Raw genomic sequence first — 15296 nt, 5'->3', positions numbered from 1 at the left:
GTGCAGGACTTTAAATACCTTGGGTCGCTGGTCCAGGAGAAGAAAGTTGCATCCATCATGGAAATCCACAGCAGAATTGGACAGGTGGCCACTGCGTTCGCTTTGCTCAAATGGTGTCTGTGGAAGAGAACCAACATTTCCTCAAAGACTAAAATCTGACTCTTCCGGACTTTGATCCTGCCCATTCTCCTTTACGGATCAGAAACATGGATTTGTCTCAAGCTAGATTTAAACAAACTTCAGGTATTCCAAATGCGATGCCTGCGGCAGATTTTGGGCATCTCACTTTGTGACTGCATCACTAATGATACCATCCGCACCAGATGCCAACAGCAACCAACCATTGCCAACCAAATCCAGAAGCGAAGGCTTAGATGGTTTGGCCACGTATGTAGAATGGGCACGAACAGAATACCATCCACACTCCTTTGGAGACAACGACCCACCCAATGGAGCATCCAACAGACCGAGCCTAGGAAAACGTGGGCCAAGCAAGTGGAAAATGACTTGAAGGGCCGACGTCTCTACCTTAACCAGGCCAGGACTGATGCCATGGATCGTAAAGTATGGAAGAACATCACAGAGAAAGTCCGAAACCCTGCGGCACCTACAGCAGCATACTGGTTGCATGGCCAACCGCCTCCCTCAGCTGCCAGCTAAGGACCAAGAAGAAGAAGATCCACTGCACTAAAGCCACTTCTGAAACCTGCTTGCTCTTTTGGTTGTGGTGCATCAAGTATTGTGCCTATTCTTCTTGAAAGTATCTTTGTGAAAACCTTGTAGACAACTGGCAATAGGTTCATTGGTCTGTAGTTTTTTAAATCTGACTCGTCACTTTTCTTGTGCAACAGAATAGCTTCTGCATTTTTCCATGCTATAATATTTATAAACAAGCCAAGTACCACTTTAAATGTTCTATAACAAAATTCAATCTACATTTTTTCTTATACTAGCAATTGAACTCATAATAAAATTTGAATGTACATGCAATGAATTTATAACACAATGAATGTGTTAGTGCTTTCATTAAAGTAATAATCACTGTCATTTAATTACAATTTCTTATTAATGAATGAGCAAATGCTAGCCAATTCATTTCATCTTCCATTTATTATGTTATATCCAGAAAGACACAGAGATGAGATATCAATGAATCAAATGAAGCATTCCTCTCAATTATATATAAATATCTTGCAGGCTACTTAATTATATTTTTCTTACAGAATTTTTTTAAAATTTGTTCTACTTTAATGGACAGATTTCTTTCTGCTATTATAAATACACAAATTGCAAGAAGATTTATTTCATTTGATTGGAATGTAAATTATTCCACTACCAATTTTAAACTTAATAATTGTTTCATTAGTCAAAATGGAAGAAATAGCATCATGCCTATATGCATCAAATAAGTTGTTGCTAATTCTTAGCATTAGTTGAGGCATATGATGCAAGAAAGCAGGCTTATACAGCATCAGTCAAAAAAAAAGCCCTTCCCATTTCACCCATCTGGTCACTCCAAACGTCTGACTTAATACAGCCTTACTAATAAAAAAGGATGGGTGTTTGTGCATTGTAATCATGTAGTGCAGTACCACTTGAAAAGGTGAAACATGCTCCAGTCTGGTCCATGAATCCTTTTCCCATAGGATTTTATAATTCAACTGCCAGAGGCTAGGAATATAAAAACAAGAATGGTACAGGCCTAACACAGAGATGAGACAACAATGAATCAAATAAAGCATTCCTCTCAATTATATATAAATATCTTGCAGGCTACTTGAAAGTACCAGCACTAGTACCACTTGGAAAGGTGAAACATGCTCCAATCTGATCCGTGAATCCTTTTCCCATAGGATTTTATACAGATTCAACTGCCATAGGCTAGGAATATAAAAACAAGAATGGTACAGGCCTAATATTCTTAATTATAATCTTCACTTATTATGAGTTAAATTTTTTTTGAGGTTTGAGACAACTCAGAAAAAAATTATTTATTAAAATGAGATTTGCTTTATTAACAAGAAAAATAAATATCAACTCATTCATTCTTTCCATTTCCCTGTGAATTTAAACCTGATGTAGCTAAGAGGTTAGGAGTGAGAGTGGAGCAGCACACACACTCTTTGAGCAGACTGGGGTTCAAATCATGTGCTAAATATGGTTAACAATTATATTTGTTGTCAAAATAATTAATGCAAACTTCTCCGAACTGGGTGTTGTGCCAGAGTATAAACAACATTTTTTTTTTTTTTAATATCCCTTATCAACATATTATAATCATTAGAAAAGAATTTTTACCTTAAATGATAATTCCAAATTTTCTCCTCCCCAAATATCAAAGCCACTGTCATAAGTACCAAGCTTTTCAAAGAATTTTTTATCTATGGCAAATAATCCTCCAGCCATGGTTGGTGACCTAAACATTATTTAAAAAAAGAAAGCTAATTATTAGATAAACACGACTTAGTCGTATAATTTATTAATATCACAATGTAAAGGGAAAAATAAAAAAACAAACAATATTTTTGTCTGCAGTGCCATTTAATACATGTTTTTTATTAGTAACAATAAATTTCATTTCATTACCTCTACTTTCTCCATAGGATTGCTTCTCTTCTAAACTCTCTAAATTCAACCCCTTATTCTTGCTTACACACGGTTTGAAATTTAAAATGATTAAAATATACACTACATTAAAATCCAATAAATGCATTCAATTCTCTAAGCCCATGAATGACTAGACATCCCTAGGATCGTAGCCGAAGGCCCCTAACCCGACCCCAGATCTATCCAATACACCACGCAATCTCGAAAAATGCGTGGTGTATTGGATAGATCTGGGGTCGGGTTAGGGGCCTTCGGCTACGATCCTAGGGATGTCTAGTCATTCATGGGCTTAGAGAATTGAATGCATTTATTGGATTTTAATGTAGTGTATATTTTAATCATTTTAAATTTCAAACCTTGTGTAAACAAGAATAAGGGGTTGAATTTAGAGAGTTTAGAAGAGAAGCAATCCTATGGAGAAAGATAGAGGTAACTCTTATGAAATTTTAAATCAGATTTAGACAGGACATATTGAGTCTTTATTGTTCTTGGTTTATAGATTAGCAACAAAAGTATTAAATGTCTGAAGTGCCATTTAATACTTTTGTTACTAATATGTTTCATTAACTATTTTTAGAAAAATGTTATATTATATAGTAGAATTTTTTTCTCTTCTGTACTGCATCACCTAAGGAAACTCTCAATTTGAAATTCAAATCTAGAATATTTCCACCTTTCTATTTTACAAACAAAATGCATTACAATCCTAGAGTTAAAGCAGATATAACTAGAAGTTATCACTATTATTATTATTTTTTTTTAAGCTAAAACTGAGTATAAAATAAATTGAAGTCTACTGAATTTCATGGCCAATACACCTGGTTAGTATTCATTGGTCATGCCCTAACTTCCATCTGCTAAACATGAAATGATAAAAAAAACATAGGCTGACAGTTGTACCACTCACTGTGGACCATCTGAATATACCCACTGTTTCCTATACACCTCATGTGGAGAGATGTAGCATGGAGTTGACTGTATGAAAGGGCCATAAGAATTGGACATTATCACTCGAGAAAAATGAGTCCCTGAAAATTTCCCCCAAGTTCTGGAATTCTCTGTAATAGTGAATTCCACCAATCCCAATCAGTACAGCTCTGAGGTGCCTGATTTCCAAGCTCTGTAGACCACAAATGTCTTTTTTCAGATGAGGTCTCCATACCTGAACACAGTATTCCAAATGTAGTGGAACTATGACTTCCAAATATAAACAGAATAATGTTTGATAAATCATCGATAGAAAACCATGGGTTCTCCTGGCTGCCTATATACTGCTCAGAAAAATTCAAATCTGCTCATATTATAACTTCCAGATCCATTTCCCCCCCCCTATTGTTTTCAATTGAACCGCACTAAGTATATGTTTTAATGCTGCATTAATAAACCTAGTAAACCAACACAATAGGATGTCCTTAAGCCTGCTAAATGCTATCACTCCTTTTTGCCATTCACTAACATCTTTTGTGATGGAAACCCTATCTTCATAGAGATACACACGTTTGATCTGTTGCATGACCTAAATACCACAAGTGACTAAATTTTTGGCTAGTGTCTGTATCTCACCCATTAAGAAAGAGAAGAATGAGATATCCAGCTCAGGATCTTGGGTGTGCTAAGCCCATACACACTAGATGTGAGCCCCAGGGGTTCCCCATAGGTTCTTGACCATGCCAATTCACAGACCGTAATAAATAAACACTGTACACAGGAATGCCTTGCCAAACACAATGGAAACAGTACTGAAAATACTGTGTGACAAAACTAAGACCCCATAAAAATACGGGTTGGAGAAAAACAATAAACATGCCAATAAAATATACAGAAATGACAGTACACTTAATTTTTAATTATGCAAAATAAAAATAATGACATCTATCAAGTAATTTTATCTTCTCTTCCAGCATAATTAGTTTCCTTGCTCATATTATAACTCCCAGATCCCTTTTTTCCCCCTATTGTTTTCAATTGAACCGCACTAAGTGTATGTTTTAATGCTGCATTAATGAACCTAGTAAACCAACATAATAGGATGTCCTTAAGCCTGCTAAATGCTATCACTCCTTTTTGCCACTCACTAACATCTTTTGTGATGGAAACCCTATCTTCATAGAGATACACACGTTTGATCTGTTGCATGACCTAAATACTACACGTGACTAAATTTTTGGCTAGTTCTGTATCTCACCCATTAAGGGAGAGGCTAAGTTTGAAATGAGTAATTATAGAAATGCAAATTTGACTTCTGTTGTAGGTAAGACAATGAATTCCTAACACGATCACAGAATAGCTTTGCAAAGGGAAAGCTAGTCTGAAAACTGGTTAATTATTATGATGAAATCATAAAGCATTTAGATAGTGGAGATAATTTTGATATTGTATATCTAAATTTTTCTTAGAGCTTTTGATTCATATCCCTAAGAGGTTGCTGTAAAGAATAGCATGCATTTTATTTTTGTATCAGGGGAAGGACTCAATGAAAGGAGAGGACTAATGCGGTGAGCCCCTCTTGTTTTTGGTTTTCTTCAGTGATACTAATGAAGGTATAAGGGAAAAGCTGTAAATTTTCTGACGATTTAAAAGTAGGTATATTGGTTAACAATCGGAACCAGACTAGGCTGCTTTTGAATGACTTAGATTGGTTATACAGGGTGGCCACTGAAAGACTGAAAGGTTTGAAAAAGTCGTAACTTGTTCATTTTCAATCTTTTTTATTTTATTTTTTTACAGGTTATAGAGGATTCCTTGGAGATTAAAATGGCTATGTATGATGTCCAGCAACGAGTAAAACTCACTGGGTTTTTTTATTCTAGTGAAAGATCAATTATTGAAACTCAGAGAAAATACCGGCAACATTTTAAAGTAAGAGTATCTCCTAGCGATAACATGATTCGGAACCTAATTGCCCGGTTTGAAAGAACTGGATCGGTCAGCGATCTTCTGGGAAGAGGTCCTGTGCGCACTGACGGAGCGGTGGAAGCTGTACGGCAGAGCGTCCTTGAGGATCCATCTGTCTCTACCCATCGTCGCTCTGCTCAACTAGGCATCACTTCAGAAACTGGATTTAAAAATGTTTCCATACAAGATCCAAATGGTCCAAGCTTTACTACCCCAAGATACTCAACAGCGCCTGCAGTACGCAATTCGATTTCAACACCTAGCCAGAGATAACAACAACTTTTTGAACAACATGATAATGAGTGATGAGGCCTATTTTCATTTAAACAGGTACATCAACAAACAAAACTGCAGTTTTTGGGGTACCGAGAATCCCAGGGAATTACATCAGCATTCCCTGGGAATTACATCAGCATTCATCAGTTGCATCCCCAAAAATGCGCTTTTTGGTGCGGTGTTATGGCTGAAAGAGTTATCGTCCCCCTCTTTCTTTGAAAATGAGGAAGGTCAGCCAGAAAGAATCAACGGGGCCCTGTATAGGACAATGGTTGAAAATTTTTTATGCTCAGCAGTCGAAGATAATCAGGAGGTATGGTTCCAACAGGATGGAGCTACTGTGCACACTGCCAGGACGACGATGGGCCTCCTGCAAGAAATTTTTGGTGAACGAATAATTTCAAAAAATGCTGAATTTGTTTGACCTCCGCATTCACCTGATTTGACGGCTCCAGACTTCTTTTTGTGGGGCTACTTGAAAGAAAGGGTTTACATAAATAAACCTCGAACAATTCAAGAACTTAAGGAGAACATTCAAGCAAAATCTGACATTTACGACCTGAAACCTTGCATATGGTCATGGAAAATGCTGTGGAAAGAGCCTGTATTTGTGAGCAGGAAAATGGTGGTCATTAGAGGGATGTTGTTTTTCCCACATAATACTAAAAAAAATCCATTAATTATATTTCCAAAGAAAATAATAAGAAAAATTTAAAAAAACATGTTTGTAAAAGTTATTTTTGTTTTTTATCATTCAGTCTTATTAAATGTAAAGTTCTGCATTTGAGGAAAATAAATCTGGAATGGGATATGTTCACCATCTTCCTTTATCATTATTCATTTGGTCTAGATCAGGAGTTCCCAAACGTTTTGGTCAGAGACCCCCCTAAGTAAAAATTCAGTAATAACAAAGACCCCCAAGAGCAATAAGCTTCAAGTTAATATATTTTATAAACAATTTTTTTAGAAAATGTATCCAATTATGATTTGCAATACATATTAAAAAAATTTAATGAACACTAACACTCATGATCATTAGGAGTTTCCTGTAAGAAATTATTTCAATACAACTCAAACTCTTACTAAAATAATTTTAATAAGAAACTATTAAAACAAAATGAATAATCCACTCCCAAACACTGCAGAATTAAAGTATCTACTGACACTAGAAATGCACTAAAGTTTGACGACAGCAATGATGGTAAAACGAAAACTGAGCAAGACCACTAGAATGAAAATCTGCTTGGACACTAACTAAAACAATTTATTTATGGCACCTCCATAGCCAGATGGGCAGGAGCATCAGTGCGTAGCACACACTTCTTGATTAGACCGGGGTTCAAGCCCATGACCACCAAATATGGAAGATGCGGAAAGGTCAGGGAATGACTACCACATATCCCCGGAGCAACATGGCCTTTGTTGCTAATGCTCCTAAAAAAAAAACCAAATAACAATAACAATTTATTTATGTTTTCAAGGGCACACAGTGACTGTCACCTCACGTAGTGTCACTTAGAGAAGGGAGAACCCCCCCCCAGTGCCATTTGACCGTAAATACACTGTTCAATGTAAACTGCAAAGTCGGTCGTAGGAGACACATTACTACCACGCTACATTATATATGTGTTGTTCTCTTTGGAGAAAGCTGAAGCAAAATGAATTGCCACACTTCATCTTCTTCTTCGGATTTAGAAAATGATTTTCTTATAGCTGAAAACAGAGGTGATTTACGGATGAAATAGGTCCCCGGTCATATTTAATTTTGGAGCCCCTTTAGTATACAGTACGTTTAATTTTTTATCATTACTTCAGAAAATATTTACACTGAAAATGAGGCCTCCAGTCATGGCCCTCATTAATGCTATGGCCAGTTTGGCCGTAGCATTAATGAGGCCCTGGCCGAGAAAACAAAAGGCAGTAAGCAATGGATACGTGCCATAAACTGAAAGAGAACAGAAAAAGCTGAATTCCATCAATTTACTGTAGGACTTAAAAGAAGATGAAAATCGTTTTAAGATGTACTTATGGGTGAATAAAGTAGAATTTAATTTCAATATAACCTAATTAAGGATGACATACAAGGGAAAAATACACAATTTCGAAATTCAGTCAGCGGTAAGGAAAAATTAGTTGTGTTTAAGGAAAGTTGAAATATTGTAAGTTTAATTTGGTCACAATACAAAACAAAATTTTTTTAACAACAAAAACAACTTCACAACACTTAAAATTGAACTTGTTAGAAATTGTTATGAGTTGTACAAACAGAAATGATCGACTTGTTCCTCCTCTAAATTTGTAAATTATAATACTGTTGGTCTGTTTTCCTCCTTTGAGCATCTATGTGACTGGACATGTTTCTATTATCATTTCCTCTATTTTCTTCTGTCAGCGTGACAGGAAACTCACGCCATATGAGATTTTCTTTTGATGTTTGACTTGTTTCCATGTAACCTCACATGAGGTGACAATAGTATGATTCCACCCTAAGCCACTTTGCTGACCGCCCAAGTTAACGATTTGTTTTGTATACTAATTCTAGATTTTGAGAATTATCTTTGTGAGGAAATAGTTTCTTTAAAGACCCCTAAAATAATCTTACTGACCCCCAGTGGCTTTATTAGGAACTAAAGACCACTCAAACTTGCCCAAAGACCCCTAGGGGTCGCTACCGACCACTTTGTGAATCCCTAGCTCTAGATGATTTTGGATCATGCAACATTCATCAGATCCTCCTCTGTAAGGATCCCTTCACAGGTATTTAATATTATTTATGATAACTTTTATTGGTATATTGCCAAAGGTTCAGAGCTTAAGCAGCTTCTTAGAATGCTAATGACTGACAGTTTCAAGTCTTCTCACCATTTTGGGTGAACTCACTGCATTTTCTAAACATCTCTGGAAAAGACACACGGGCACTTATAAATATTTGTAGATTAATTTGACAATGAGTGAAAAACAAGGAATAATGGGGCATTCTTCTTCTGGTATGTCTACTATTATATGTAATCTTTTTTGATTGTGATATGTCATAATTAGTATGATTTATGTTAGGATATGATGAGCACCTTGGCTAAGGTAGAGGGTAGGTATCTTAATCTATCTTTGCTCCATTTAGCCTTGAAGGATTACTTTTAAGCCAAGTTAGTAGCCCCGCCACGTGGAGGCAGGAGTAGTGCTACCAGTGACCAAGCAATTGATAAATATACTAAGAAAAGATAGGTAGATTTCCTTTCTGGGTTCTTAGCTGAAACCTTTTAAGTACAGAAACATTTGATATAAACTAAAGAGAAAAAGGCACTAGAAATGAAACAGAACTAGATCACTTAAAAAGAGCACTCTATAAATTATACAAAAATTCATTCAGCACTTGAGGCCTAAAAGAATCAGGGTTGTACTGCTATCAGAACAATATAACTACTGATTAAATTAATCCATTTCTTAGCCTGAAAACAGAATTCAGTATAAGATCCAGAAACATAACCAACAAGCCAAATTTTGAATCTTAATGGCAGATAGCAAAATCTGTACTTAGTATAAACAAATTTAAAATTTGAATATCGTGTGAATTCACTCATGTAAAGTTCATTGATTTTTCATAATGTGTTTTCCACAAAATTTAAATATATTAGATTCAACCACCAGTGAAAACAATCAAAATACTGCATTATGAGCAAATATTTAACATTAAAGTAGAGCACCAGTTATCTGTTGGTTGAATATTAACCATAATCCCAGATATACTTTTTTTAAGCAATTATAAAACACAATTATCTCCTCAGAGTGCATGGCAACACTTCCCATATCACCTATCTATCCCCCCATAACAGTTTATCTAGTTCTTCCTTGAATGTATTCAAACTACCCACCTTTACACGAGATGGGAGTTTGTTCCAACAATCAACTACCCTCTGACTAAAGGAAAAAGGGTAGTTGTTCTGCACATCAAAACAGGAGAAAGGATTCCATCAGCATTGAGCTCACTCAATCCATTCAAGGCCTTAAATACCCCAATCGGATCTTCTAGCAGGTGCCTAGTCTCCAGTCAAGTAAATGAAAATGAGTTGTTTTAAAAGTTGAAAACAAACTGAAAATTATTTAAAGGTGTTTACAAATTAATTCATAACTGGCCAAAAAATTGTAGGGGGCATAATTAAAAGCCAGGCCAGAATAGAAGAATTTGTCTAAATATTAAAAACATTTTCCAGAGCGTCATAAAATGACAGAAGCTCCAAATATAAAACTTGAAACTATAACAATAAAGTGGTTTCTCCAACAAAGAGCAGAATGAACTCCAAAAACTGTGTTAATGAATTTATAAAAAGCAAAATATTTTATGAAAAATTAGAAGTTCCTGAAACATTTAAATTTTCTTCCAGTTGGTTAAAACAGCTTAAAGAGGAATGGTATAAGGGAGTTAGAAACACAGTGTAAAAAAGCTCAATTTGATAAAGTGGGAGCACTGTTGTTCTGTGATAAATTAGCAAAGATTACTGGGGAGAAGGGTCTTGTTCCAGCACAAATTTACAATGTGGATGAAACAAGACTTTATTGGTAAGTGATGCCGACTCACACATTAGCCTCTACAGAAGAAAAAAATGCTTCAGGATATAAGATATGTAAAGACAGAATTACAATTCTGTGCTGCATTTAACTTGTCTTGCTGCCTCCAGCAAGACAAGTTAAATTAGGCTTAGTAGAAAAATCGAAACCTCATAGAAATCTGAAGAACAAAAGGATTCTACTAGTAGAATTTTAACTATCAATGCTTTGGATGACTAGGGATATTAGCATTAACAAGGACACACAATGAAAGAAAGCAAGCTTATATAGCATCAGCCAAAAAAAACACACACTCACTTCTCATTTAACCCATCCACTTGCTCACAATGTTTTTCTAGTTCTGCCTTGAATCTGTTTAAGCTATCAACTTCTACAACGACAGATGGAAGTTTATTTCAGCAATCAACCACCTGCTGGCTAAAGGCGAACTTTTGCACAATCTATCCTACAACTGTCTTTCCTCAATTTGAATTTATGCCCTCTCAGGCAATTATTCTGAGCAAGAGGAAGGATCCCATTAGCATTGAGCATGCTCAAACCATTCAAGGCTTTATACACTTCAATCAGATCACCTTGCAGGTGCCTAGTGTCCAGACCCTACAATTTGCAAAACTTAAGCCTTTCTTCGTAAGAACAACCCTTTGTTCCATTCACTAATCTTGTTGCCCTTCTCCGTACTCGTTCCAACAGCTCTACATCCTTCTTAAAATGATACCTCCAGACCTGTATACAGTACTCAAGGTGTGGCCTGACCATTGCCTTATACAAGGGAATAATCACCTCCTTATCTCTGCTAGAAATCTTCCTGTATATCATTGACAAGACACCATGAGCTACTCTTGCAGCCCGTCTGCACTGCTCAGAGAACTTCATATCTGCCTGCACAACCACCCCCAAGTCCCTTTCATTCTCTACCACTGTCAGTGTAGTACCACAGAGTTGATACGTTGCTCTGGGGTTGCTGTTTCCCATGTGTAGTACTTTACATTTATCAATGTTAAACTTCATTTGCCACCTCTCAGCCCATCTGCTCAACCTTTCCAGATCCTGTTGCAGCAGCATAGTGTCAGTAGTGTCCTTGACAACCCTGCCAACCTTTGTATCGTCTGCAAACTTGGACATTAAGCCCGATATACCATCATCAATATCATTTATAAATACAGAAAACAATAATGGACCCAACACTGAGCCCTGAGGGACTCCACTAATAACATCAGTCCACGATGAGCAGTGTCCATTGATTACCACTCTCTGTCTTCTCCCCCTCAACCACCCCTTTATCCATAGCAGCAATTTGCCTCCAATGTCACACTGCTCCAATTTGTGTAGCAGTCTTCCATGTGCAACAGTATCAAAAGCCTTTCTAAGATCCAAGTATATAATATCAAAGTTATTCCCTGCATCCAGTTCTTTTGTGACTACATCATAGTATCCAATCAAGTTGGTCAGGCAAGACTTCCCCTTAACAAAACCATGCTGTGTCTGAGCTATAACTGAAGTCTTGTCTAAATGATCCTGCAGTGCTTCTTTAACCAGTGCCTCCATTAATTTTCCTGGAACAGAAGTTAAGCTCACAGGTCTATAATTACTTGTGTCAGCCTTTGATCCTCCTTTGTGAATTGGGGTCACATTTGCACATTTCCAGTCTATGGGTACCTCCCCTGAGTCCAAGGAAGCTCTCATAATTATGGCTAAGGGTTTGCTTACTTCCTTTGCTGCCTCCTTTAATATAACTGGATAGATCCCATCCACCCCGGGTGCCTTTCTTGTGTTTATCTTCAACAGTTTATCCTGCACTTTACTCCCAGTTATTTCAAGATTCTGTAGCTTACTGCTAGAGTTGAATACACCTCTGGCATTCCCCTCGCTGAATAACTCCTCATGTGTGAATGTCGATGCAAAATATTCATTTAGTTTGTTAGCTACCTGAGCAAGATCATCAACACTTGACCCATCAATATCAAGTGGACCAATCTGATTCATCCCCTTCCTTCTAGAGTTTACATAAGTAAAGAACTCTTTGCTGGTTTTCTTTGCATCCCTTGCCAAGGATTTCTCGTAATCTGCCTTCGCCTGCCTAACCTCCTTTGTAACTTGGTTGCACATCAACTTGTATCTATCATAGGCTTCTGTGTCATGTGTTAATTTGTATGTATCCCATGCATTTTTCTTCTCTGCCATATGCCTCATTAGTTCATCTGACATCCATTTTGGCCTAAACCTTGAACAATATTTCTTAGTTGGTATGTAAAGCCTAGTAGCTTCCAAGATAAGTTCTTTGAATGCTTCCCATTTTGAATTTGCTGTTGGTAACATCATCAGTTGGTCCCACTGTATAGAATTTAAATACTGTCTCAGTCCATCGTAGTCGCCTTTACAGAAGCAATAACCCTTCCCTTTACCCCTAATGGTAGTTACCTCTTTGAGTAAATCCCACTTCAGCACACTGTGATCACTGCCACCTAGTGGTTCATTTATCTGCAGATTCTTAATGCATGAAGAATCACTGCTGATAATCAAATCAAGAGTATTACTCCCTCTAGTTGCTTCCCGAACATGCTGATGTAGAAAACAATCATCCAATAAATCCACAAAAGTCCTGCTAGTGTGTGAGTAACCAGCCCGTAAATTCCAGTCAATATCTGGGAAATTAAAATCTCCCATTATAAGACACTCTGATTTACTGGCCCACTCTATTTCCCTGTACAGTTCCTTATTATACTCATCAGAGTCATTAGGCCTATAGCACACTCCTACTCTCAATTTTGATCTCCCAATGTTTATGTCACACCAAACTGACTCCACACTGCACTGTCCAGCGATGTCGACTGGCTTCACTTCCTTGGTTTTTATGTGTTTCTTAACTAATAACGTAACCCCTCCTCCCTTCCTATCCTGTCTATCCTTTCTGTAGACGTTGTACTCCCCAAATTGCAGTTCTGCATCCCTTATATCTGTGTGACACCACGTCTCTGATATCCCAACAATATCTGCCTTCGATGTTTTGAGCAATACCTCAAATTCATCAAATTTATTTACTAAACTCCTAGCATTGGTGTACACGCAAGTATACCTGCACCTGTTTCTGTTCTTAGCTACCCTAACACAACCCATGTGTTTACTTGTACCGCAATGGCTCCCAGCAGTCTCTGAAATACCATGCATCTTGTTTTTCAGGCTTCTGCTCATTCTAATAGAAGCAGTGCAAGAATCTCTTTCACCTCTGCCAGTGGCTACTGTCAATCTATTGGTCTTTGTCTCCCCCCAAGCTAGCAGTTTTCCGACCCACCTAACACTGCCTCGATAGCATCAGCAAATATTCTTGCACCCTTTCTATTTAAGTGTATCCCATCCCTGTAGAAGCAATCTCTCCTGTTAACAAGTACAGTCCAGGCTGAAAAAAATTCTACCCCTTGAGCCTTGCACAATCTTTCCAGGGCCGAATTGATCGACAAGGCTCTCATCATATACTCCCTCCTATCGTGTCTGGGCAGAATTGCAGACACTTTCAAATTCAACCCTAATTCTCGGCTTTTGTTCAACAGTGACCTGTACTTGTTAAGTAATTCTGCCGGTCTCCTACTCTTAATATTATTAGTGCCAACGTGTATAACTATATCACCTTTTGTGCCCTTAAAAGATGATATTCGCTCTACAACGTCATCAACCTTTGCCCCTGGCAGACATACCCTGGTCCTGTTCCACTTATCTTTTTTACAAAGCATGTTCCCCGTTTCCCTGACAATAGAGTCACCAACTACTACTAGTTCCTTCGGGACCAGCGCATTCTGCCTTAGGGGTTGTCTCTGTGTCACGCGATGCCCAAGTGCAAGCTCTGGCGTTGATGTGGGCAGCTGAGAGCTTGATGGGCCCCTCAATTTAGTTTCTTCGAGGGCATCCACCCTGTCCTTCAAGCTCTCATATAGGCCCACAAGAACGCCGAGTTGTTGCCTGATATCGATACACTCCTTGCATCGCGCACACACAAAGACATCCCCCTTGGCAGTATCATGTCCCGTACCCGATTGCTTTGCAAACATCAAGCAAACAGTGCATTTTATAAGGCTGTGAGTCAGAGGACAACTGCCCCCCTCAGTTCTGCTCTGAGCCACAGCACTTCCATTAGCTTGAGCCTTTTGCTTTGCTGCTCTGGTCTGAGTCATGATTCTATTAATTTATTAATTAATTCTGTTATGTTATTAATTATATTACGTTTGTAATCTAAGTCGTTATATGTATTTATTTAAACGTACAATTTAACTGCTAACGAAGTTCAACTAACGCTATCTAGTACGGTATATAACCTACGGTATATCTAGTACGGTATCACAATGGCGGGAAAGTTACTAAAGGTAACGGTAGTTACGAACACGTGGAAACCCTTACCGATACTTTTACAAGGCCGAGTAAAGAATAAATACACCAAATTAATCAAAAAATCACAAAATAATGTTATACTACTAAATTTAAATCAAAAGTTTTAGAAAAACAATAATTTCAAATCTCCACTAATAACATTAGTCCACGAAGAGCAGTGTCCATTGATTACCACCCTCTGTCTTCTCCCTCTCAACCATCCCTTTATCCATAGCATTAATTTACCTCCAATGCCAACACTGCTCCAATTTGTGCAACAGTATCAAAAGCCTTTCTATGATCCAAATATATGATATCAAAATTATTCTTTGCATCCAGTTCCTTTGTGACTACATCATAGTATCCAATCAAATTGGTCAGACAAGACTTCTCCTTAACAAACCCATGCTGTGTCCGAGCTATAACTGAAGTCTTGTCTAGATAATCCTGCAATGCTTCTTTAACCAGTGCCTCCATTAATTTCCCTGGAACAGAAGTTAAACTAACAGGTCTGTAATTACCTATCTCCCCCTTTGATCCACCTTTCTGGACTGGGGTCACATTTGCATATTTACAGTCCAACGAAGCTCTCATAATTA

The 15296-nt window shown here is 37.5% G+C and overlaps 1 protein-coding gene across 1 annotated transcript in view; it reads right to left on the bottom strand.

The window, feature by feature from the left end:
- The window catches only part of LOC150091167 (putative polypeptide N-acetylgalactosaminyltransferase 9), an 886865-nt gene that overhangs the window by 55650 nt on the left and 815919 nt on the right, over positions 1-15296 (bottom strand). Inside the window, exon 9 of the mRNA XM_090374539.1 lies at positions 2299-2416. Within this exon, the coding sequence (XP_090230665.1) occupies positions 2299-2416 (118 nt within the window). The remainder of the gene's footprint in view (positions 1-2298; positions 2417-15296) is intronic.

Source organism: Mastigoproctus giganteus, chromosome 1 (assembly GCF_048544385.1).
Source record: "Mastigoproctus giganteus isolate SK-2022 chromosome 1, ASM4854438v1, whole genome shotgun sequence".
In the NCBI taxonomy this organism is placed as follows: Eukaryota; Metazoa; Arthropoda; class Arachnida; order Uropygi; family Thelyphonidae; genus Mastigoproctus; species Mastigoproctus giganteus.
Note: the sequence above shows the minus strand (reverse complement) of the source record. Positions and strands in the feature narration are given on the sequence as shown.